Here is a 26,232-nt window from a genome sequence, read left to right as displayed (position 1 = left end):
CTCCTTTGTCATTCTTAATCATATTGGTGTGTCGTGCCTCTCACAATGTTTAATAGAACGGAATGATCCCTAATGCTTGTTAATTACCACTAATCACCATTGTGACATCACATAAACAAACACACACATATCATTAATGCTAGTGTTTCCCTTCACAAATGTAGTCCAAAGAATAGATAGCATCCTAAATGTAGGCTATACACCATCATGTCATTCACAACAAAAAGCTCTTTTATTTTTATTCTTTATTTAGAATCGTATTAACTTACAATCAGTCGATTGATTAACAGAACCAATTAACTTGTGGTTTGACCACAGCAGTTAGCGTAGCAAGAGATTCGAGAAGGTATTAATTGGCAAATTTCAAGTGAGGGCCTCAGCAGGAAGTGAAGCCCTTCCAGTAGAAGTTTTTGCATCCCGCTTTGCGTTCCCGAGCTTGCAGGTGGTTTGAGCTTTCTGCCGAACGTTCTAGCTCCACGCGCAGGTCCTTGTTTTCACCTGCCGTTGAAACGTCAGTCTCGCGCATCTCCATTTCAGGCATGGAAAGCAAGGAAAGGAACTCCTCTACATCTTTCTTAGTCCAGTCCTGAGATAAATGTTAAGACATAAAAGATGGGATCAATATTGAAGTTAATTTCCCCCCTTTTATTTGGAGAATAAATAATGTCTAGTAAAGCAAATGGTGCGCATTCATTTAGATCAAGGTATACATGAGGTAACCGAGGCTAAAGGAGAAAAGCCATTTTGTATTTATAGGGCAATGTGTGTTTTGATTAGAACTAAATGCATTCAGTTAACTCAGAGTTCCTGTATAGTAAAATATAATGCATTTACTTGCCAAGACGTAAATGAGAAAAACAGAGGGTCATTTAGAAATGTGTGTAGGCTACGCGAGTGAGAGAGATGGACTGGAAGTAATGATGTCTTCCTATAGAATTAGATGAGGATTGTAGTAATTTCCAATTTAAACATCTATTAAATGCAGAATGAACTAGAGCATTAAACAAACTCAGCATTTCTGCAATCTGAAACTGAAATATATACGTTTGGTTGCTTTGTTTAAAGGGATAGTCCACCCAAAAATGTGATGAATACTGAAATTGTCATTATTTATTCACCCTCATATCGTTCTTTAGTCATACTGACATCATTTCTTCTGCAGAACACAAAATAAGTTTTTTTTTTTTTTTTTGTCCATACAATGAAAGTCAATGGGGTCCAATGTTGTGGACTCCATTGACCTTGAATGTACGGACAAAAACAGGTAAAATGTTTCTTTTTTTGTTCTGCAGAAAAAAGTCAGTCTGTACCTGTTTGGAGTGATATGAGGGTGAGTAAATGACAAATTTTGAAGGAACTATTTATTATTTATTATAGTTGCATGTGAGTTTGCGATGCATGGCAGCCTTGAACATGCAGACAATGGAAAACCAGATGCTAGCTGATTAATACAGGCCCCAGATTTCATGTTAATGTTCATTTGAAACTCACCTGTGTAGCCTCTCCAATCGCTCTTGCTCTCTGCATAAGTCTGCGATGACGGAAGTCCAGGTCCGGTTCTAGCTGAGAATTTGCACTGCGACCACATAGCATAAGGGACAGACCCAACAGGGCCAAATAACACTGCAGCTCACACAGTCTCATCTCAAACCTTGAAAGAGTCTTCCGTTCACGGAGTGTCTGTTCGTAGCTGTGGTTCTGGACCCTCGGAAATCCCAAGCGCTCTTTTTAAACTCTCCCTCCACTCATACGGTTGACTGACAGCTGCCCAGGTTGCTGGGTGATAGCGGATTGTGATGTCATAAAGCATTTAGATTCTTCTGGTCCCACACTAATGGGAAACACTCCCATTTAGATAACGCAAATGAACGAATTGCGACTTGACAATGGGGGCTACAATAAAACCATTAGACTGAATGGATTCGGGTTTGTTCAGCTAATCTAAAACAAATACAACAGAGAAATGCCTGGGTGTGCGTCTCCGTCGCTCTGAAGCACACACGCCGTGGCAGAAGCGAAGAATAAAAGCCTTTATAAACTTAATTGATTCTGAATGAAGAGTTTAATGTGTGTTTCTTGAAGTGTTAACTCAAGAAGTACAAGCGTTTGTGCTGTTGGGAACATTGCACTGTAGAGATAAATGAATGAATTTAATTATTAGTGAATTCTGAATTAACTTTCAAAGCATTGATAAAAGATATAGTGGCAGCTGTGATATGGATTAGAAAACAAAGCCCAAACGTAATAAATCTTTACAGTTGAAGACATTATTATACTAAGACAAGTATCACTTTTGCTCATATGGACCTTAAACCCCTCAAACCATATTCTGAGACCAGGATATAATTTATAGGAATTGGGCTCTTTTAATATGGGCCAGCAAGCAACCATCTGCAGTCTTGAAAATAAAGATTCCAAAAGGTTTTCACAGCAATGTCATAGAAGAACTATTAGAAGAATATGATGGTGGTAGGCCTTTTTGACTTTGGCTAGCAAGTAACCACTTAGCAGCCAACCAGAACACCCTAGCAACATCATAACAATGCCTTGCCAACCATCCATCCAAAACTCTGCTTGTGAATTTTCCATCTATACTCTTAAAAAGTAAAGCTTTCGAAAGGTGGTTTTCGCAGAGATGTCATAGAAGAACCATTTTTGGTTTCCCAACATTCTTAAAAATAAAGGTGCTTCACGATGCCATAGAAGAACCTTTTTCGTCTAAATGGTTCCATAAAGAACCTTTAACATCTGCAGAACCTTTCTGTTTCACAAAAGGTTCTTTGTGGCGAAAGAAGGTTCTTCAGATTATAAAAAAGGTAAGAAAGAGATGGTTCTTTAAAGAACCTTTGACTTAATGGTTCTTTGTGGAACCAAAAATGGTTCTTCTATGGCATTGCTGTGAAGAACCTTTTAAGCACCTTTATTTTTAAGAGTGAAATAACCTTTCAGTAAACAGTTCTTAAAATAATCTTTTTTTTTTAGTATGAAGAACATTTTAATAATTTAAGGAACCTTTTTTCCACTATTAATTGTGCAATGGCAAGGTTATATGGATGTTCTTTATGGAACCAGAGATTCCAATAAAGAACCTTAATTTTTACAGACAGCTTTCCAAAATTGTTAATATATTTATATTTCTGACTATTTTAAGTCCCAGGTTGTAGCATTTAGTTAGAAAAAGTGGAACTGGGGCTTTTGAATGTGCGGTCACTGTAATGTCACATTCAATTTAAGCTTTAAATTATTTTGCTATGAGGTCACCACCTAATAGAAAAAAAGAGTGAATTTTATAAACTAATGTTTCGCATAGCAAAAGTGACACAAAAACTTGCATTAGGTATTCAAAAGAGACTCTGGCCTGACATCTTGTGGTCAGCCTTAAGCAGTCATGACCAAATTATTCAACACCAAGTTACATAAAATTTAGAATTCATATATTAAACATTTGACACACACATTTAACAGTAGGGCAGGGCAGTAGGTTTATGATTTAGTTTGTAGTGCTTATAAAAGCATGTTTAAGACAACTTAGAACATGCGGCAGCAACTCAATTTGTGTCATTAATTTTTTTTTTTTTTGGTGTTCCCAATATCAAAGTATATCAATTTAAACTATATTGTCTCATCCTAGGGGGGAAAATCAGAGTTTAAAGTACATTAAGCAGAGAAGTTACGCACATGCAGTGATTAAAACAACACTGCATTTTTCGGTAAATGTTTGGTACAAATATATGCCGTTACATCCTTAATATTTATATATAATAACATATACAGTCCAAATATATATAAATAAACATGAGTATATATTCATTTCATCCAAAAGATTATTTATTCAATTAGTACAAATCCTACAAATCCAAACACAATATTCTTTATTTATGGCCTGATTGAGTATTTAAGGGGGGAAAAATGGACATTTGGCCAATTAAAATCTGCAGAGAAGAGAACTGAGAAGTTATTGGGATCTTATAGTATACATAGACATTTTCTACAGAAATATTCAAAATATACACATTGTTATTTTTTATTATTATTATTCTGACAAAAACAATTAAAGGATTTTCTATGATACAGTTCTTGAGCTATTAAACACTGCAGTCAAAAAAGAGACAATTAATTCCTATACTAAACATGTGCAATCCTGATTTTAGTTGCAATTATGAAACACAGTATTTGTGAGTCATATGGACACATGAATCACATTTTAGCCAATTCTGCTTTCTGTGGTTTAGTTCAGAAAAAGACAAGAAATATACACCTGACTGAGTGCAATAGATCTGCGATAAAGCAGATTATACATTGATGACAGTTTTCATATTTTCTGTAGAGGAAGTGTTGTCAAGACTACACTCCTGATTTCTCAGTTGATTTGGCATTGACAAGCTTTTATATGTAATAATTCATTACAATTCCTGTTTACAGTATACAATTGATTACAACTGAATATGAGTCATGGGGAAAGCTCCTTAATGCAATGCTATAATAAGTGTCTGGTAAATTCACATAATGACTACACATAAACACACTTTGTCTCTCTCTCAACGTTTCTCAAGTTTCTTTTCCTTTTTCGTAATCTAACAAATAGCACCATTAACTCTGAGCCATTCAGTGTTAAATATGAACAAGCTTAAATATGCTCTGCAAAACCTCAGCACCAAAAACAGCTTTGTACAAACAGTTTTGTACACTAAGAAACAAGACTTTGATTCTTTCTTGAATAAAGTCCTAATAGCAAGTAGATCTATAGTAAAGTATTTGTATACGAAAGCGGAAAATTTATAGTCTAAATGATAAGCACACCTGGCTTACAGTGACAATTGCACACACATCCAAAATACATAATCAGGGAACTACTGAACTTTATTTCATGATATTTAGGGAATTACTTAAAGTATTTGTTTTAAAATAAATTAGGGAACTCGGAAGACTCTATGCTATTTATTACTATTTGATTATTAAATTAGCAACATTGACATATTTGTTTATAGAGTGTTACTAAGGAAGACATTAATGCCAAGTGTATTAGTTAACAGTTAATAATGACAAAAATAAAAAAATATTTAAACTTTCATTACTAAACTATTTTTCAGTAGCATTACTAGAGTGTAGATTAACTATTTTGTTTCTGTTTTCAATACCAAATTAATAATACACAGTTTATGCTCAGTATGAGCATTCTGAGCTCGAATTATTATTCACCGAGCCTGTTTCTCAATGCTCACTTGAATCTAGCCAGGATTTTCTAATGGCCTACTACTGCTATTCCTACACACAAAAGTCATTCATAATTAACTACAAATGAAAAACAGTTTAGTAATGAGAAGTAGCTGAACTGAAGTCACCCCAAATTCTATTATGAGTAAATTTGAGAGAAAAACACATTTACAAGTGCTGGACATGTCAAAGAAAAAGAAAATAATCCTTTGAAGTGAAAAACACTGGACTGGTACCTTGGATTTAGCTAATCCAAAACATAGAACTTCTGTTAAATGGAATCTACTGTATTTTTTTGTTTGGTTTTGTTCCTAAAAAAAAAAAAAATCAACTAAATTTGTCAAAGTTTTAAATGGCTGAAAAGTGTTTGAAAAAACGAACAACTGCTTAACCCATAACTGTATCATTCCACTCATTAATGGAATAGTTCATCCCAAAATGAAAACTTTCTAAAAATGTACTCACCCTCAACATTCAGGATGTAGATGAGTTAGCTCATTTATCTGCAGTGAATGGGTGCCGTCAGAATGAGAGTCCAAACTGCTGATAAAAACATCACAATCTACAAGTAATCCACACAACTCCAGTCCATCAATTAACATCTTGTGTAGCGAAAAGATGCATATTTATAATAAACATCCATCATTAAGATGCTTTTAACTTCAAACCATTGTTTCAGCTGAAATATGAGTCCTCTATCCATAATATTGCTTTCTCCAGTGAAAAATTTGTCTCATCTGAATCAGGATAGAAATATGCACAGATCAAGAACCATTTACAAGCAAAAACAGTCCAAAACAGATCTAAACAAATGTGTGAGAAGTCAACAGGAGATGGACCGTTTCACTGAAGGAAGTGTTATTATGGATTATGGGCTTGTATCTTGGCCAGAAGCGACAGTTTTAAGTTAAAACACCTTAATGATGGATTTCTCACAAACATGCAGCTTATCATTTCACAAGACATTCATTGATGGACTGGAGTCATGTGGATTATTGTGATGTTTTGATCAGCTGTTTGGACTCTTATTCTGACGGCACCCATTCACTGCAGAGGATCCATTGGTGAGCAAGTGATGTAATGATCAATTACTCCAAATCTGTTCTGATTAAGACTCATCTACATCTTGGCTTGAGGGCTGGGCAGGACTTGGGGGGCCGGGACCCCTGGGCTTCACTACAAATGCCCTCAACTAGAACATCATTATGGAGCAACACAAAATACACAAATTAAAATATACTTTGAGGTTCATATACAGTACTTTGGTCTTATGAAGTATTCTAATTTGTTGAGATAGTGAATTGGTGGGTTTTTGTTAAATGTGAGCCAAAATCATCACAATTAACAGAACCAAAGACTTAAACTACTTCAGTCTATGTGCATTGAATTTATTTAATACACGAGTTTCACAATTTGAGTTGAATTACTGAAATAAATGAACTTTTCCACGACATTCTAATTTATTGAGATGCACCTGTATATTGTTATATCTGTGTCCTCTTATGTCAGGTTCTAATTGAATCAATAAATTAAATCCGAATAAAAAGACATGTTGGCTATTAACAATCAAATGAAATTACTATCAACAAAATCCATAGATGGATTTTGCATAAATTATGTAAAGTTAAAATATAACATTTAAATGTAGAAATATTAAATGACTGCAAAAAATGAAATAAGCTACTTTTTAAAAAATATGAAACAACCGCCAGTAGGTGGCAGCAAGTGACTGTCTTAATGAGTGAGTTGAATCAATTGATTCATAAGGGACTTTGGTTCGCAAATGACTGACTGTACTTATTGTCACAAACTGCCTGTTTTGGTTTAGTTTTCTTTTGGTTGTAACTATGGCCTGTTTTCCTTTGTTCAAGTTTCCCGCTCCTTGTTTGTTACTATGGTTTCTAATTAATGAGTCGCCACCTGTTCATCATTTGAGTTCCTCCTTTTCATTCAGTTGCTGTCTGGTATTGCTTGTGTGTAGACACACTGTTACATTGTCTTCTTGCATGTGGATTATCTGCGTTTGTTTTATTAAAGACCCTTTTCTTTTTGGATACCCATTTGAACCTTTTTCTTCATCATCTTCTGAACCTGATTGTGACACTTATAGCCTGATGGAATAATTTATGGTCCGTGTAACGCCGAGGAACAAAACACCGTGTTGCAGCGGTTCTGCTGTTTATTTTCTTTCTAATGGAGCAAAACAGAATTTTGTGTCTGAAAGTTCAGTAAGTTGTAGTTTGTTGTACATTTGCGATGGCCAGATATTTGGGGGGAAAAAAACAGGACTCTTGTTTGTGTGATAGGCTAAGTCCTCTCATAGGCATATGTTATGAAAACAGAAACGCATTAAATGGTTATTTGTATTTTTTTTAAATCATTTTGATGACATTTCTTCCCCACGTGTGATGGCAGTGAGACAGCGCTCAAAACTCTTCCGATCGCATAATTTAGTGGAATATTAATATAATATAGAATCATCATCTTTAATGAAATGAGGCTTGAACATTTCACAAATTTATCATTATCTTTCTATGTGTGTGCTCTTTTGGGCTAAAGGCTTAATGGAGCTGTTCAAAGTGAGCCATGTGATAAACTAATCGGCGCAGACGCGATCAATACTTGTCCTTCTATGTGAAATAATCATAAATACCAGTTCATGCTGTTTGATTATGGCCTCGAGGGTCGTAGTTGGAAACTGTTAGCCCCGGCTGGCTCGTTTAGCCCTTGTGTGCGCTAGACTTCAGACTTGCATATACAGTAACTGAACAAATCAAACAAACGTAAACGGCCAAAAGTGGAGCCCATGGGCTGCAGCCCAGTCAAGCCCAATGGTAAGTCTGGCCATGCTTGAGGGTGAGTACATTTTTAGCAAATTTTCATTTCTGAGTGAACTGTTCCTGAACTGGACCACAGCAAACATAATGACAATCACTCATGGGGGAGAACTATATATCCAGTAGTTTCGGGTGAAGCACTTGAGGGGTGACTTCACAGATCCTACTGACATTACACAAGTCATGAAGAACTATGAACTTCCATTCGTCAGTTTAAGTCTTTTACCAAGGTCACCTCTGACTTAAAAACTACTGCTTCATACAGACCTGACAGCGGCTGATGTCTTGCTGTCTTGCTGTCTGGCGGATTGGAGTACTGAGGAATGAGAATAAAAAAGGATAAAGTTTCCTAATGTTGTTTATTTCATATAACAGTATTATTTTAAAATCAAATCTGATTTCTGAAAATAGTTTTGTTTTTCCTTTTAAGGGAAAAAGGTTTACTTCTATTTAATCTAGATCAAACTGGCAAATCGGATTAAAATACATTTTCAATCTTCAAAATTCTTGTACCTGAACATTCTGCTAGGATCAAGTGATGCAAGCCAGAAGCTGAAGGAATCAGGATAGAAGTTACAGGTGCCACGGCCATGACACTCTATGAATGGAATCTTCCGGAATTCTTCCAAACAGGATCCAGGAGAAATCAGCGGCTGTCCGGAACCTTCTGCACCTGCACTCGTTTGCTAAGGAATAAATCAGAACATGAACAGTTATATACTGTGAATGTATACATATGTTACCATTTACATGCTCCGCAAGGCTGCATTTATTTGATCAAAAATACAGTAAAAACAGCAATATTGTGAAATAATATTAACGGTTTGCTATTTTAATATATTTTTAAATATAATTTATTCCTGTGATGGTAAAATGGAATTTTCAGAAGTCATTACTCCAGGCTTCAGTGTCACATGATGCTTCAGAAATTATACTAATATGCCAATTTGCTGCTCATGAAACATTTATTATTATTATCAATGCTGAAAAAAAAACAGCTGTGCTGCTTAATATTTTTGTGGAAACTGATTTTTTTTTTTTCAATTTAAGAGGACAGCGTTTATTTGAAAAGTCTTTACTGTCACTAATGACTAATTTATTGTGACCTTGCTGAATAAAAAAAAATACCGACCCCAAACCATTTTTGGTGCAATATTACAAAAATAAAACATAATAAAATGTTTGTTACTATTTATAAAAATACTAGAGTAAATCCTGAAACTTTTTTTTGAAGTACAAGCTTTCATTTTCATTTTAATACTGAACTTCACCCAACAGCTATTCTGCATAGATCATAAGAACTCAAGGTGCTAAATTAAAATTATTATTTTTTAACTTTCAACAATACACTAATATATAGATGCCTTTCAAGCTATCAAGATGTCTACATTGACATAGTTTGTAAATAATAGTTGCCTCTTACCATTACAAAGGAGTAACCTTTCCATAGTGGAAGCCATCCTCTAGGGCACTCTGGGATTACTGTGGTCTGGCTGTGAACTGCTATTACATTAGCTGGTGCCTCACATACTGAACACCTTTGAGGAATTGAGAGAAAGACCATTGAACTTATATTATCTATACACGGATGTCTTACAGTTTAATACAAACTGACTTACACCACCTCATTAACAAAATGATATAAGCACTACTTAGGAAACACATGCTCCGCATTTACCTGCTGATATAATTAGCCAACAATTCACCAGATATCAATTCCATGTTGGGAGACATTGGTGTGTCTGTAGACAGCCAATAGGAGTAATCATTTCGAAAGGCATAGTAACATGTGTCGTTGGGATTGCACACCAGGAAAGGCATGGTGGAGAACATTTGCAAACAGCTTCCCACAGTTCCTACAAACACACAAATACACAGACTGAAAATCTGCGCTCATAACTGTTGTGTATGTAAACGTGTTCCCACATCTATGTCTATTTGCATTATGTGCATCTGTATGTGCATGAGTTGTCGTATGAATGTTCTGTCTGTGTTTCATGCCTAGGTCTTGTCCATGTCCGCGGTTATTGCCATTGATGAAGAGAAGTGAATATCCAAAGTACACACGTTTTGACCCAGGAGGACAGGCTGGTACAGATGTTTTCTGGCTATGCTTGGTAAAAAGGAATCCGTCTTTTGTCCCAGGTGGACCTTGTGAACCCTTGGGACCCACTTCGCCTGACAAACCGAGAAAACCTTAGGAGACAAACAAGGTTTGTTTTTCACAAACCTTTTCACTTGGTATTTTGAAAACGTAACTTTTTTTTGGAAAATTAAACTCTCTTAAAAGATCATTAATGGAGCAAACATGATCTGATATATAGTACCTTTCAAAAAATTTGGAGTCAGTAAACAATGTATCAAGGTTTCAGAAAAATATTAAGCAGCAAAGCTGTTTTCAACTGTGCTAATAATAAGAAATGTTTTTTGAGCATCAGGTCAGCAAATTACGGTGATTTCTGAAGGAAAATGTGATTTATGTACAAAAATAAAAAAATTCAAATTTTTACTGTTTTACTGTATTTTTGATCAAACTAATTTGAGAATAAGAGACTTCTATAAAATTTGTTACAGATCCATTCATTTGTAATTTTATGGTAATGTATTATTAGCTATAGTTCAAATAGAAAACCTTCTAGGTGTTTTAAGTTTTAAGACTTACCTTTTGTTCCTTTTAGGCCAGTGTCTCCCTTTGGTCCAGGTGTCCCCTTTCGTCCAACACCTCCATTTGCACCTCTGCTTCCCCTTTGACCTTGTGTTCCTAAAAGGTGGGTAATTATGCAAATATAAGATGAAATCATAAAACTTCAGAGAAAATTAGAGCATTGTGTTTGTGGCATTGTACCTTTTGGACCTTGTAGCCCTTGAGGTCCTCGTTCTCCTGGTTCTCCTTTTCCCCCGACTTGTCCAGGGAAGCCAGGGTCTCCTGGGAGAGTCATGACCTGAGCCACAACATCACACCCTTTATCCCCTAAATATTCACAAAGAGTAGGAAAATGTTCATATTTACTCATAAAACAATACGATTAGGCACTGGAGAAGGCCATGTTGTGACTAAAATGTTTGTCGTTCCTCAGTAAAGTGTTTTTTAATCTCACATTTGCATTTTTGCTGTATTTTTTTTTTCATTTTCACAATATTACTGTGGCTTACACACCTACACTTTTTGGACATTTCAGGCCTGCAAATTTTTGTGATTTCCTCATAAAATAATATACAAGATATGACTGTAACTGCAATTGCTTCATTTTTAATTGTTATTAAAATGATGATAAAAATGTTATTATGCCAGTATATAAAAGCTCACCTTTAGTTCCGGCAGTTCCTTTAGAACCTTTTAATCCAGTACACCCAATTGGACCACATTGTCCTTTTTGGCCTATAATACAAGTATAGCAAAACAAATTAAAAATACAATTCATATTTATCTACTAGTCGATCTGTTTCATTAATTGAAGATTTCTTTATTTTTATTAAATTCAAATTTAATTCAGGTTTCTTACCGACTGGCCCAGTAGAACCCAATGGCCCCATATTTCCTTTTGGACCCTTGAAACCAGGATCTCCATCATTACCCTGGAAACAATACAGTTCTCATGACTGGATCTACCAAGCAAACTCTACATTTTATTCAACAACAAATTCTATGTGAATCAGTCTTGTTATTCTTAACTTGAACTATTTTAACTATTTTAAACTATTAGAAATTGTGTTTGGTCATTTAAAATAAAATATAAATATTAGATGAAAAACTTATTCTTAAAACAAAAATTAGAAATAAGTTGAAGTACTAAAATTACTAAAACTAAAAATTAACAAATAAAGCTACATAGAAATACATATTAAAAAACTAAATGATATAAACTATATAAATATTAAAAAAATTACAAAAGCAAATAACTACTAAGACTTAAATTGAAATGAATATGAAACTATAAAATATATAAAATAATAACACTGATTCAAATTTTAAAATCTTATATCTTATAATAACTTTGAGTTTAAAATGGTGGTTCCTCAGCAATCATTATGACAGAATATTTCTCCATGGTTCTGCAAACTTATCTAAAAACATAAAACTTTGTAAAACTCTACAGTACAATCTCCAAGTTGAGTGTGCATTTATCTCCTTTTGTGTCCACTTACTTGCAACCCTGGAACTCCCCGGTCACCAGCACAACCAGGTGATCCCACAAGCCCCTGGGGCCCGATGTTGCCTTTATCTCCCTTTACGCCTGGACCTGGGTCGCCAGCAGGCCCACGTGGTCCTCTGAGTCCTGTATTCAAAAATAAACACAGAAACCGACCAGAAGACATGTGATCAGTAATTAATAGCAGGTTGAGAGTAAACAATAGCAGGTTGCTATGTCGTTATGTCAAAAGAATGAGTCTCTATGTTTTTTTTTTTACATTTCTTTATCGGACCACTTAGAAAAGTAATGGCACACCACTCCTCAACAAGCTTCAGAATTTGAGGTATCATTCATGTCTGTAGCAAGTATAAAAGGGTAAAGGGTTTTAAAAAATGCTAACAAAAAGTATGAGCAATAGTAATCAGCAAGCACCACTAATAATCAAAGACAGCTAATCACCTTGTAGGCCAGGTGATCCATTAGGTCCTTGCTCCCCTTTTGGACCATTGATACAGGCACCAGGTGGTCCTGGAAACCCACGTGGCCCCATTTCCCCATGTTGGCCTGGAGGACCAATATCTCCAGCTGGACCATAGGGTCCTGGTGGTCCACATGACCCTGGGGGTCCAGAAGAGCCTTTAGTACCTGAAATTAAACATACACATATACTGTAAGCACGGCTAAGTGATTAAGATCTGTAGTATTAGAAGGGTGGCCTTTCTTGGACTTACCTACAGAATATTTCTCCATGGTTCTGCAAACTTATCTAAAAACATAAAACTTTGTAAAACTCTACAGTACAATCTCCAAGTTGAGTGTGCATTTATCTCCTTTTGTGTCCACTTACTTGCAACCCTGGAACTCCCCGGTCACCAGCACAACCAGGTGATCCCACAAGCCCCTGGGGCCCGATGTTGCCTTTATCTCCCTTTACGCCTGGACCTGGGTCGCCAGCAGGCCCACGTGGTCCTCTGAGTCCTGTATTCAAAAATAAACACAGAAACCGACCAGAAGACATGTGATCAGTAATTAATAGCAGGTTGAGAGTAAACAATAGCAGGTTGCTATGTCGTTATGTTAAAAGAATGAGTCTCTATGTTTTTTTTTTTACATTTCTTTATCGGACCACTTAGAAAAGTAATGGCACACCACTCCTCAACAAGCTTCAGAATTTGAGGTATCATTCATGTCTGTAGCAAGTATAAAAGGGTAAAGGGTTTTAAAAAATGCTAACAAAAAGTATGAGCAATAGTAATCAGCAAGCACCACTAATAATCAAAGACAGCTAATCACCTTGTAGGCCAGGTGATCCATTAGGTCCTTGCTCCCCTTTTGGACCATTGATACAGGCACCAGGTGGTCCTGGAAACCCACGTGGCCCCATTTCCCCATGTTGGCCTGGAGGACCAATATCTCCAGCTGGACCATAGGGTCCTGGTGGTCCACATGACCCTGGGGGTCCAGAAGAGCCTTTAGTACCTGAAATTAAACATACACATATACTGTAAGCACGGCTAAGTGATTAAGATCTGTAGTATTAGAAGGGTGGCCTTTCTTGGACTTACCTTTATCACCCTTGATGCCAGGTGGGCCAGGATCTCCAATTGCCGGGGCTAAAAAACAAAATCAAGATTGTTTAATAAGAATAAGAACATCCCTTCATGTGAGCATATGTGTGTTTGTGCGTGACATCTTACGCCCTCTGTCTCCTTTATCCCCTGCTGGTCCGGGAAAGCCATCCTTGCCTTGGTCTCCACGAAGTCCTGGAGGCCCAGGATCTCCAGCTGAACCAGGAACACCTTAAGAAACAACAGAGAACATCACTGGAAAAAACAATGCACCACTGGAGTGAATTCTTACATTACATTTACAACTATAGAATGGGATTGTTACATTACATTTATAATTCAAGAATGGGATTGTACCTGGTGGACCACAGGGCCCTTCACATCCAGGTGGACCTGGAAACCCATTTAAACCTTCATCACCTGGAGTTCCAGGGGGTCCTGACAATGTGACATTGGATAAAAGGATCATACTTTCATGTGTCTGTGAGAAAGTGATGGGATGTAGATACTTTTTTGAGTATTGAATTCATTTCTAAATTAAATACCTGGAACTCCTGGTACTCCACGTTCGCCTCTTTCACCAGGAGCCCCTGATAAACCTGGGGGCCCGCTCGTCCCATATATACCCTTGTCACCCTTTTCCCCTCTACGCCCTGGAAAGCCTGGCTTACCCTGTTTGAATTAGAGAAAGAAAGCAAGAGAGTGGGAGAGTGGCTTAAGGAAAGTACCTATGATGTCAGCAAGGCAACGCACTAGGTTTGAAACAGTCATAGTGTCACTTTTTTCACCAATAAGAACTGAATTATGGAAATTGATACCTTTTCACCAGGTTGTCCTTGAGGCCCTGGCCCAGAGGGGCTGGATTCACCTTTGATCCCCTTTGGTCCAATTGGTCCTGGGACACCAGGAGTCCCAGTCTCCCCACGAACACCAGGTAAACCTTTGAAGCCTTTCACTCCTGCAAGAGGAAGACATTTGCACATGTGAAATGACTGACATCTGAAGCATCATGGTGTTGAAACAAGGTTTAGATTCATGGGTGTGTATGAACTTGCCTGGAAACCCCGTAACTCCTGGATCCCCAAAGTATCCATCAGGACCTCGATTTCCAGGAAGTCCATTCTGGCCAGCGTCACCAGGAGGGCCTGAAAAAGAGAATGGTTGTAATATGTTCTAATGTGGACAGCAAAGCTTTGGATTTCAGAATCTGTACCTGGTGGACCAGGTCTGCCTGAAACTCCATTCTTCCCACATTGTCCATAATTGCCTGGGAGTCCTAATTCCCCTTTAGTGCCAGGTAGACCAAGAAGACCTAAAACACATAAAAGATGTTGCATATAATGTCTGCGAAGTTTTGCAGTTCCATCAACTGGGTTAAGATTACAGAAAAGGTATTGAGGAACAGACAAGCTAATTATATGGGCATAACGGCTTGCATATTCAAGTTGAATATTCAAGTGGAAACCAGGTGTTGAAAGGGTCACCTGGTATGCCAGGGTCACCAGGATCCCCTGGACTCATAACATTTGATGGCAGTCCCTTGAGACCACAAGCCCCACGGTCTCCTGGATTCCCGAGTTTTCCTACGTCACCTGGCACTCCATTCCTACCCATTAAACCTGATGAGAGATCATCATCATCTTCATAATATGACCAATTACACCAATATAAAAAAGCACCTTAAACAAAAATCATTGCTGGATTTGTATGTGTGTATGTTTGAACCTTTGGGTCCCGGGAATCCCGGTGGTCCAGGATTTCCATCTACTCCAGGTGGACCAGTCATTCCAGGACTTCCCTGATCTCCCCGCGTACCTGAAGGAAAACAAAGGGAACACTAAGCCTTTTTTTGCCATGGGGACCGGAGGGGGGGGCTGGTGTCGTTGCAGACATCCTGGCATCCAGTTTATTGGGTGAGGGGACTGTGACGATTTGTTAATCTAATGAACAACTGATTTGTTAAATCAAATGAAAAATTGTGTGTTTGATTGGTCCAGACGCTACAGGGGGAAACCAGCTTAAATTGGTTTCTGTGTTTTACAAAATAGTATCTCTATTCATTAATAGCTTGACCAGCCTCCAAGTTAAAAAATTGGATGTCAAGTACCTGGAAAGCCTGGTGAACCATCCCGACCTTGGAAACCGTTTGATCCCCGAATACCAACCAAACCAGCATCTCCGATTTTTCCAGGTATTCCAATTTCACCTGTTATACCAGGTACACCCTGTCCAGGTGGTCCAGTTTCACCTTGTGGCCCCTTCAGCCCTGGCAGCCCTAAAGACAGCATATGTCACAGTGAACATCATTATGGGTATTTGAATTAATTCTTAGCCCTAAGTAATTAATTTAGCATATAACTCATCCTGTTATGAGCTAACAACCACTCAAAACACCTTAGCAACCACATACCAGCACCATGGTATATTTATGGTAGCTTTTGCCATTAAATGTGGAATTTACTTACCACTGGGTCCATCTAGCCCTTTAATGCCTAAGGGCCCTTCATCGCTTCTGGCTCCTGGCGTACAGTACCCAGGAACACCAGCCACTCCAGGCAAACCATCAGGACCCCGCACACCTGTGTGCACAGTTTTCAGGTGAGAGATGGACTAATAAATAGATGCACAGAGAGAGAAAGGAATAAAAAAAGAAACAGATTGTATGTATACTTTGTTGTGTATATTGCATATTCTATAGGGAAGGATTGTGCTTAAGAAATTAAGTGCATTGGCATGGAATCCACCAACCATTTTCTCCTGGTGGTCCATCCCTTCCTCTTTGACCTGGACATCCTGATAATCCAGGGGGGCCAGAAATTCCTGGTTGCCCAAGGCCCCCTTCATCTCCTGGCAAGCCCTGCCGACCCTTGGGCCCCGGGGAGCCAAATGGTATTTCACCCTGCAGGTTGAATTTAAATTTACTCTCTTTTAATGAAGCATAACTGTATTCATGTGGCTGTAATATAATTAATTTCTGCTAATTTCTCTTACAAAACCATGATTAATAATACTTTGTTGCTAAGCTGCTAATACTTTTTGTTGCTAACCTGTCTTTCTTTCTGTTGTAGGAACTGTCAAGCTACAAAAAAGACAAAAATGCTATATAAAACTCATTTCAAGTGACCCATACAATTTGCCACTATATTCCAAGTCTTATGAAGTTTCTATAGAGAACAGGCCAAAATGTAAGCATTAGGGCCTATTCACTGACCATTTCTCCCATAGCTCTCAAAACTTATTTATGCATGCACATATTCACATATGGCATATCATGTAACAAAACAGCTTGAAACAATGGGCTGTTCCGAAAAAACAGAAGTGTTAATTATAGGACCTCTGCATGAGGTCCTAGAAAAACCTAGAACACTGTCTAATAATTGATGGCTGCTCTGTCAATTCTTCGTCATCAGTTAGGAACCTAGGTGCAGGGGCGAGTCTACGTGGTGGCCAGGGGTGGCACCGCCCTCCCTGAAATTTGGCTGGCCACCCCAGGTGCCCCCCCTACCAGATCTGCACTGGCAGTGTAAGGAGCTGCCTAGGGCCACTTTCTTCTCTTCTTTATACTTAATTTTAGTGAAAGTGAAGTGACATGTGGCCAAGTATGGTGACCCATACTCGGAATTTGTGCTCTGCATTTAACCCATCCAAGTGCACACATACAGCAGTGAACACACACCGTGAACACACCAGTGCTGCAGCACCCGGGGAGCAGTTGAGGGTTCAATGCCTTGCTCAAGGGTCTCACCTCAATCGAGGTATTGAAGGTGGAAGAGAGCGCTGTACATTCACTCCACCCACCGACAATCCCTGCCGGACCTGAGACTCAAACCCACAACCTTCGGGTTACAAGTCCAACTCTCTAACCATTAGGCCACAACTGCCACTCACTCACTCACTGTCACTCACACAGAACTGGACATGCACTTTTAAATATACATTGTTCTTTTATGAATTGGCTCTCGCTCAGATATTACGTGTAGGCTACGCTCAAACGTTGTCCTCGTATCACTGAAGACCAGAGGAGCTTTTTTTTCTAATTCAGGTGAAGAATAGGCTTTTCTCACTAAATGGAAGCAAGACTGATTATTAATCAGCCTTCTCTAGTTATATATTTTATTATTTAATACTTATTTTAGTTAAGTGCTTAAATTGTAAATATGCATTTATTAAATAAATTTTATCACTGCTACTTCGAAAGCAAATCCCGCATAAATATGCGGATGTCATTCCCGAAACTTTGCAACGTGTGTGTGGCCGAAAAACAAAGTTCTACATTTTAAATGGATTATAAGCCTAGAAAACCAGCATATTCATGAGAATGATGAAAGTGTTTTCACTTTCATAGAGTAAAGCCTTGAAGTCTTTTTAAGAGTTTTTCTTAATTGAATATGTACAATTTCTCATGTGGTAACATAATTTATTTGATTTTATTCAACTCAAAAATATGAACTTAATCAATCTATACATTGGGTTACATTGATAAAATGAAATTTAAGGGCTAAAACAGGTAGACTAAAACAGGTAAACTAAGATAGCATTTGCAAAGTGCTAACCTGCAAATGCTATCTTAGTTTACCTGTTCTAATCTACCTGTTTTAGCCCTTAAATTTCATTTTATCAATGTAACCCAATGTATAGACTGATTAGGCACTTCTTAATAGTGTACCATACTCCACCATGCCAACTAGATGAGCCCCAGAGACAGATCCCCTCCGAAGACCTCATCATCTAGACGGCCATCAGGACAAGACCACGGGAATCAGATGAGTCCTCTGCTCAATCTGACTATGTTGCAACCTAGAATTAAACTGCTGGTTTCATCTGGCCAGAGGAGAACGGCACACTATTCCCCTGTTTAATACTGTAAAGCTGCTTTGACACAATCTGCATTGTAAAAAGCGCTATAAAAATAATGGTGACTTGACTATCACCGCCCTGACCTTTGGACCTGGATTTCCTGGTGGTCCTGGGGGTCCAGAACGGCCTACACTTCCATAACCAGGTGGACCTTGTTTCCCTTTCACACCCTTATCACCTGCAACAGTAAAAGAATTTGAAATCATAGAGGAGGAGTGCTATCATTTGAAGTCACCAATCCACAACATTAAAAAACCAAGACAAAAAATGGATGCACAGCCATGATTAAACATCTAATTTGAAACCAATGAATGCATATTCTAGGTTTATAAGAAATAACCTTATTGCATTGGTTTACATTACCCACCTTTGGGACCAGTAAATCCTGGAGCTCCTGGCATTGATGGTCCTTTCTCTCCTTTTAACCCGCTGAATCCTGGTAATCCTTGAAGTCCTCCACAACCATCATTACCTAAAACACATGTCAAACCAATTGTTATCTATTTTACATCCTGTTCTCAATCCACTTATCATCTGCCAAGACTTTTATCCCCTCTGCTTACCTGGAGGTCCTTGTTGACCAGGTGGACCAGGCAGTCCAGGCTCACCTGGGTCTCCTGGTGTCATTTGTACTGGACCTGGAGATCCTTCCTCGCCTGTGGGATGCAACTGTAATATCTGAGCCTGTAATTTCTTCTCCAGTTAGATGAAGTTTAGATGAAGCTTGCTATCAGCTTTAGACTGCCCAACACTCTATACTTAGTTCCTGGGGTTAAACTATGGTGTAACATCTCATATTTTTCATTCATACCTGGTTCTCCAGGATTTCCTTGCCGGCCAACTACTCCCATACTTCCTTTCTCTCCAGGTGCCCCTGGTCGCCCAACACCCATTGACCCTTGGCTGCCCATTGGACCTGGGCGGCCACGTTCCCCACAAATCCCTGGATCTCCTTGGTTGCCCTTAGGGCCTGTAGGACTCTGGAAAATAAGTCAGTTTCAAGTTCTGTCTACATCAAAACTTGTGGCTTTAAAGTTGGTTACACAAATTTAAGCAAAGGTTTTTGAAGTTTTCTCAAAGGTTATGGTTACAAGTTCTAGGTACTAACTAGATTTCCTTTTGCTCCCGGTGGTCCTTTGAAGCCAGGGGTGCCCGGCCTGCCATCTTGCCCATTTATCCCCAGTGGTCCTTCTGCACCACAGTTTCCTTTCTGGCCTTTCTCCCCAAGCACATGCCTCATATCTAGGTCTCCTTTGGGCCCTGAATGCCCTGGAGGCCCTGGAAGACCTAAGTTACCCTGTGCAAACATTTTAATTCTCATCATATTCAACTATTCTTGAGAATATGAAGGCATTTTTCTTAAAAAATACCAACTGCATAATTGGAGTAGACAAACTATAGTTTTGGCTGAGTAATGAGGATGATGAATGGGTAAAGTGGCAGTATGCAGGTAAACTGACCGGAGGACCAGGTGGACCATCTGGACCTTTGAATCCTTTGCATCCTTTATTGCCTGGATATCCTCCAACACCTGCACAATGAATTTGAATTTGTTGATGTCTGTTATTGAAAATAACAGATCTAGAATGTGTTATAATTAAATATCCAATATGCAATATCAACTGATACAATAAATTACTAATTTGGGCAGATAACATTAGCATACTATAGGCCCTGAATAATTGTGTGTTCCTAATTGTAAAATTCACTGGATGTGTCAAAATAGATCTATAATCTTCCAATGAGTTTTAAATGTAACTACATTGGAAAATTTGAAAAGCAAATCTGGCTCTGAAAATTTCAAACTACTTTTAGAACACATATTGTTTTCATTCGTCACATCTCCTAGCAACAAGGCACACATTTCTGTGTTAGTTTGTTGTGATCGGAACAACTTTAGAGTCTGGTAGTGTGTAATCCTCAGTCGTTTAGTTGTTTTTCCTCTGTGACTATTTACAAAGTCGGCAAGTGTATGATGCCTAGCGTTTTAAAATTTGTTCAGTTGCTAGATGTTCTGGCAACCTAATGATGACTTCACCTGGCTCTCCGGGGTCGCCTGAATCTCCACGTTGTCCTGGAGGTCCAGGGTCAGCAACAGAAGTAGCACAAAGCTTACAAAGCTCTCCTTGCTCGCCTATATTAAAATGTTGGACAACAGCATTATGCATGTGTATAGCATGTTTTTTGGTTGTTTGCATTTAGGTAATTTAGACTTTATTTAGGGGGATGATCTGGGTTCAGCTATATGGGAACATTTGAGGCATGCTGTCGATTGCCTTAGAAAATAATTTCTATAGGAAAGGACATTACAAAAGATGAATCTAAATATTTTTATGGTAATAAATAAAGCTTAACTTGAGCTTAATTTAACCATTTAACCTGGAACATAGCATACGCCATGACATAGGTGAAACTTACCTGGTTTCCCAGGATCTCCTCGCAGACCCTGAGGGCCTGTTAGGCCTCTGTCACCCTCAAACCCTTTTGCTCCCAGGCGGGTGTTGGCTTCTGGGGATGCAGGAGAGGAGCACAAACAGTCATATCATCCACATAACTGCTATACTAAGCTGATTTGCTGTGCCTTTTCTTATGCTTATCCTACTTGTTTACTGAAATATGTAAAAAATTAGCTTTTTTTCTAGTATCTAGCGAGCTGCCTGACATCACATGTATCCTTTGCAGATAAGGTATTCCCATAATCCACTGCAACAAGCTTGGTTAATAAAATAAATTAAAGATGGCGGACTTTAACAAAGGAGAGTTACTTGGAATTCCCGGAGGTCCAGGGTCACCAGGGGGTCCTTGCTCCCCTGGTGGGCCATCTTGTCCTTTGGGTCCTGTGCTGTTAGGAGCAGGATCTCCTCTTTCCCCTTTCACACCTCTAAACCCTGGGGGACCTGGTTTTCCAATAGGTCCTGGTATGCTGTCCCCTAACATATTTGAGTGAAGAGGGAGTATTTGTTTTTCTATGTATGTATGTATTTGTGTGTGTGCAAAAAAGAGAGGAATAAACGCAGATACATAATTTACCTGGAGGACCCGCATATCCAGGAATTCCAATGAAACCTTTAGAAAAGAGGAATCAATGATAAAAATTTTTGGTTATTTACTTTGGCTCAATAAAACAAAAATAATAACTTATTACATACACTACCATTCAAAAGTATAGGGTCGGTAAGATTTTAAAATTGTTTTGAAAGAAGTGTTTAACAAGGCTGCAATTTATTTGATAAAAATACAGTAAAACAGTAATATTGTGAAATATGATTACAATTTAAAGTACCAGTTTTCTATTGTAATATATTTAAAAATATCATTTATTCCTGTGATGGCAAAGCTGAGTTTTCAGCAGCCATTAATCCAGGCTTTAGTGTTACATGATCCTTTCTGAAATCATTCTAATATGCTGATTTGTAAAGGAAACATTTCTTTATATTATCAATGTTCAAAACAGTTGTACTGGTTAATTTGTTTCTAGAAACATACATTTGTTCAGGATTCTTCAATGAATAGAAAGTACTACTTCCAATAGTAATCTTTTGTAACATTCATTTTGTAACATACATGTCTTTACTGTCACTTTTGGTCACATACATGCATTCTTGCTAAATGCTAGTGTACAACAACTACATCAACAAAGTCATGGTTTGTGTATGAATATTGTGTTTACAGCAAAGAGTTTTGTGGCCCTTAACAAAATAATTGTAGCTGTTTTTGTTGGTTGTTCTTTGTGCATGAAAGTAGTTAATTAATTTGTTTACTAACCTTCACTTCCTCGTAGACCAGGAGGTCCTGGAGGCCCAGGAAAACCTTTCTGACCTTTGATCCCATTATCTATTACAGTGAACTAAAACACAGAACAAATTTTAATAACACTTCATCAGTAATTTACAAAAATATAAATTCCCCATTAAAAAATATAGAGCCATATTTTATTATTACTTCATCAACTAATGAAATAGAATAAAAAGTGTAGCCTTTGGCAACATGATGTGATTGAAGTGAGATTAAACATTTGGAGATTGTATGACTTCCATAAGTGAATGTATCTACGGTGGCCGAGAAGTGCAGAGCAAATCACAATTCTGAAAACAAAATAACAAATTACAAACGCAAATGCAAGTCTAAAAAACAAAATAACAATTCAGAAAGCACAACAACAATTCAATAATAACGTATTGAGTGTAAATTATAATTATAATTTTAATTTTAATTATTAAATGGATGCCACCTTATTGGTACAATAAAGCCCTCCCTACACCTACTCTAACCCTACCCGATACTTTATTTTCAACTTTTTGATTATTTCCTTAATTTTTATTGAAAATAAATGCCTTTACGATGTGATACGAGATTTGAAAAGGGAGGAAAAAAAAGTTTGGCAAAAGGCGGGATCGAACCCGGCAAAAAGCCTAGGGCACATACTTATACATCTGCGCCACTGGAGCTGATAGTTTACAGCCACTTTTAACTAAATGTAAATAGACACCCCGTATTTTTTATTCCAGAGTAAGGGCAATTCATACAATACATTTAAACTGAGCTACTTTAATACCATCTCCGAACTTTCTACCACGACTCTGCTGTTCTTCGGCTGGTTCTTCCCTGTATACGTTGATTGACAGATGTCTCGTCCAGTCAGCGGTGAGTAACCCCAAACCAATGGCGCTGTCTCAAACTATACCTACCTCTTCCGGTTTGTCTGATTTGTAGTTGTGTTTTTTGACTTGTTAATTTGTTTTCGGATTTGTCATTGTGTTTTCTGACTTGTCATAATGTTTTCTGAATTGTTGTTGTGCTTTCTGAATTGCTAATTAGTTTTTTAGACTTGCATTTGCGTTTGTAATTTGTTATTTTGATTTCAGAATTGTGATTTGTTTAGCACTTCTCGGCCACCGTACTCTTTAAACACCAAACTGCATTTGCACTCCAAATATGACTGACAATTATATTCTGCTGCTGTGTGAATGCAACTTATGATATCAAAAAGGTAGATATTTACATTATAGAGTGGGATGCTCTTCATGGGCTTGTACTGCTTGACGGGGTCCATTTTGTAGAGGTGGCGATCAGTGATGAGCAATGCTCGATCCTCTGCTTTATTGAAGCGATTGATCTGTTGAGACAAAAATATTGCATAGGTTAACATTACATGCCAAGCAAACATCTAATATTGCAGCAATGATTCACGTAACTGTCAGTCAGAGAGGACTCAACCGAATATTATGAAGGACATACTTTGCGGACATTGCAGGAGAAGAGGACTCTCATGAACTTATCTTTCCTCTGCAGGTCACTGGAAATAAGAGTAAAGGAAGACGCTGTCCCAGGACTGTCCTTTTTCTAAGAATAGAAAAAAATGTTGTGTTAAACAATGTAAACTAAATGTATCATAATTTATTTCAAACCAGACGGTTTTAAACACTAACCAGGTAGTTGCCCTCCCAGGCTTTCTGCAGGCCGAGATCTGCTCTCTGCCCCTTCAGACACTCTAATGTGGCCACTTTAGCCCTGATCTGCACTATCTCCTCTGGAGACAGGTCTTTAATGAGCGTCCAGGCCCACCATCTAAAATATATTTAAATAAATATCATAAACACAAAGCCATTGCCTGCAACATGAATTGTAATGTACACAGTAGCTTAAAAAGTCCACATAAATATACTGAAACCACATTGGTAATATAGGATTCAAAATGTTAATTAAACCTAAATATAAGCAGAAAGTTTCTGGTTTTAAAAAGTGTAAACAAAAAAGCGTTATCCAAAAAATTAGGTAAAAAAAGTACCCCTGAGAATACCCACTGAAAGAAAAAAACAAAAACAATAAATTAACAAATATTTGCATGTTCACGACTCTGATGTAAGTTAAAGGAATAGTTTTCACACAACATGCATATAAACAAAAATATTTAAATATATAATAACTTATTTTTAGCAGTGTTTTTTTAGTGCTTTTTGTCTTTATTTTGATTGTATTAATTTGTTATTTATTGTAATTTTACATTTTCACAATTTAATTATTTATTAGCTTTTCATGCCATTTTTGCACTAAAGTAAAAGGGGGCAAACCAAATGAAATCCATGTTAACTTCAGGTAGATGTTTCACTCAAGCTGTTATGCTGATAATATAATTTGTATTGAAAAAATGCTTACTTTTTTTTTAAATGCCATAAAATGCCAAAAAATGTCATACATTAGTTGTGTGACTAGAAATCTAAACACCAGTAATATTATTTTGACTTTTGGGTTGTTTTCTACATCTATTTCAGGGTCAGAGCTGTGTTAAGGCTCTTGTGAATAGATCTCCAACAAGACTTTGATCCAAAGATCAATAAGTGCTTCAGGCAGCAACAATAGCCCTGTTGAACGCAAGAGAGCCATTCCTTACTTAAAGACCCAAGAAATATACAAGCCTATAGCAAAAAAATTACATTTCCTTGTCCAACAATGATAAAGAGCTGAAAGCATGGGAGTGAGTCAGAGACATTACATTTTTATGGTAACATTAGGCCAGACTGTGTCCCCCGCCATACGGCTGACATTACTGCAGCACAGCTGGAGTCATACATGACTACCCCATGAGTCACACAGAGCACCAGTGAGCCTGTCCACTTCCTGTCCTCTGTAACTCTGACCTGTTATAGATGTTCCTCAGTGCCTCCTCAAACTTGCGCAGGACCTTAGGCGGTGTGGGCCACTTCACATGTTTGCCGTGATCCTTCATGCCACGCACGTTTTTGAAGCGTCGGTTGACCTCACGGATGTACGACTTAACCTTGTATCTTCTGTATGCCCGGATGATGATGAGGGCAGCACGCATGCGGCGGTAATGCATTCTGGCCAGTGTCCCACGCCACACCTGTGAGTGACAGAAAAAGAGTGTGAAAGATCATAATTAATATTGTAACCTTATCCAAATATAACAATATGGACTATCTCAAGGCAAATTAAAAATTTTTACACAGAAATTGCTTTTTAAATTTTTGACAAATAACATTTTTTGACTAAATTTAAATTCTATTTGACTAAAATATTGCTATTTGGATTACAATAAATATATATGACATGAAAAAAATATTTAATACATTTAAATTTTAGACATAAGACAAAAAAAGGAAAAAAAGTACAAAGTACAAAAATGTACGATAACCCGATAAAGTCTATTTTTTAGCTGTAACTGAATACGGTTACCTTTTTTCTTGCAACCAGATGCATAATGTCATTTCAAGTATTTCCGTTACTTCAAGTCTAAATATAGTTATGTTATGATGTTTATTTGTGTATGAGAATACCCCTGGTAGAGATACAGTATACCATGATGCCATATATAACACATCTGCTCCTGTGTGTAATAGGCCTTTAGCTAGACTGAGTGGAATATAGCTAGGAATATAGCTAATGATACATATAATCTGATCTGTGGCACCCAAAGTGCATTTCCGAGGGTGTAAGGCCTGTCTTAGACATCAATAATAGATGATAATGGACCTCTGGGGAGCTGTTTGAGTGGCTCAGTATTCAGTAAAAATCCCTACCATATGTTGAACCCACTTTACATTGACTCAGGTGGGAAGAAGTGAAAGGAGCCTTATGTCTGGCAAATATGGCATCATAAACGTG

At 37.7% G+C, this 26,232-nt stretch overlaps 2 protein-coding genes across 2 annotated transcripts in view; both read right to left on the bottom strand.

Moving 5' to 3' along the window:
• Positions 1–232: 232 nt before the first annotated feature.
• On the bottom strand, positions 233–1,699 carry LOC107739785 (somatostatin-2-like). The gene is made up of 2 exons (XM_016551987.1): positions 1,492–1,699; positions 233–586 (listed from the first exon to the last, which is right to left on the bottom strand). Exons 1-2 carry the CDS (start codon positions 1,642–1,644, stop codon positions 377–379), a joined length of 363 nt encoding a protein of 120 aa, XP_016407473.1. The 5' UTR covers positions 1,645–1,699; the 3' UTR covers positions 233–376.
• Positions 1,700–8,051: 6,352 nt separating this feature from the next.
• col4a3 (collagen, type IV, alpha 3) overlaps positions 8,052–26,232 on the bottom strand; it is a 42,162-nt gene continuing 23,981 nt past the window's right edge. Inside the window, exons 19-52 of the mRNA XM_016551975.1 lie at positions 22,375–22,456; positions 21,640–21,675; positions 21,375–21,539; positions 21,028–21,117; positions 20,648–20,743; positions 20,070–20,140; positions 19,718–19,906; positions 19,421–19,589; positions 19,173–19,265; positions 18,977–19,081; positions 18,693–18,787; positions 16,501–16,651; positions 16,218–16,331; positions 15,860–16,027; positions 15,478–15,567; positions 15,237–15,371; positions 14,966–15,064; positions 14,808–14,897; positions 14,571–14,710; positions 14,298–14,424; positions 14,110–14,190; positions 13,882–13,983; positions 13,750–13,797; positions 13,478–13,663; positions 13,032–13,162; positions 11,555–11,627; positions 11,359–11,430; positions 10,897–11,022; positions 10,714–10,812; positions 10,053–10,247; positions 9,730–9,907; positions 9,475–9,589; positions 8,565–8,737; positions 8,052–8,367 (exon numbers count right to left, since the gene is read on the bottom strand). Of these exons, the coding sequence (XP_016407461.1) occupies positions 8,301–8,367; positions 8,565–8,737; positions 9,475–9,589; positions 9,730–9,907; positions 10,053–10,247; positions 10,714–10,812; positions 10,897–11,022; positions 11,359–11,430; positions 11,555–11,627; positions 13,032–13,162; positions 13,478–13,663; positions 13,750–13,797; positions 13,882–13,983; positions 14,110–14,190; positions 14,298–14,424; positions 14,571–14,710; positions 14,808–14,897; positions 14,966–15,064; positions 15,237–15,371; positions 15,478–15,567; positions 15,860–16,027; positions 16,218–16,331; positions 16,501–16,651; positions 18,693–18,787; positions 18,977–19,081; positions 19,173–19,265; positions 19,421–19,589; positions 19,718–19,906; positions 20,070–20,140; positions 20,648–20,743; positions 21,028–21,117; positions 21,375–21,539; positions 21,640–21,675; positions 22,375–22,456 (3,951 nt within the window). The 3' untranslated portion in view covers positions 8,052–8,300. The remainder of the gene's footprint in view (positions 8,368–8,564; positions 8,738–9,474; positions 9,590–9,729; positions 9,908–10,052; positions 10,248–10,713; positions 10,813–10,896; positions 11,023–11,358; positions 11,431–11,554; positions 11,628–13,031; positions 13,163–13,477; positions 13,664–13,749; positions 13,798–13,881; positions 13,984–14,109; positions 14,191–14,297; positions 14,425–14,570; positions 14,711–14,807; positions 14,898–14,965; positions 15,065–15,236; positions 15,372–15,477; positions 15,568–15,859; positions 16,028–16,217; positions 16,332–16,500; positions 16,652–18,692; positions 18,788–18,976; positions 19,082–19,172; positions 19,266–19,420; positions 19,590–19,717; positions 19,907–20,069; positions 20,141–20,647; positions 20,744–21,027; positions 21,118–21,374; positions 21,540–21,639; positions 21,676–22,374; positions 22,457–26,232) is intronic.

This window comes from Sinocyclocheilus rhinocerous, unplaced genomic scaffold (assembly GCF_001515625.1).
Source record: "Sinocyclocheilus rhinocerous isolate Xijiao unplaced genomic scaffold, SAMN03320098_v1.1 scaffold2120, whole genome shotgun sequence".
In the NCBI taxonomy this organism is placed as follows: Eukaryota; Metazoa; Chordata; class Actinopteri; order Cypriniformes; family Cyprinidae; genus Sinocyclocheilus; species Sinocyclocheilus rhinocerous.
Note: the sequence above shows the minus strand (reverse complement) of the source record. Positions and strands in the feature narration are given on the sequence as shown.

What these genes read in the sequence shown, in the direction of transcription:
- LOC107739785 (XM_016551987.1), bottom strand. Translation starts at nt 1,644, where the DNA reads ATGAGACTGTGTGAGCTGCAGTGTTATTTGGCCCTGTTGGGTCTGTCC. An exon ending in CGATTGGAGAGGCTACACAG is followed by an intron (nt 587 to 1,491) that starts GTGAGTTTCAAA and finishes CATTTATCTCAG; the next exon opens with GACTGGACTAAGAAAGATGT.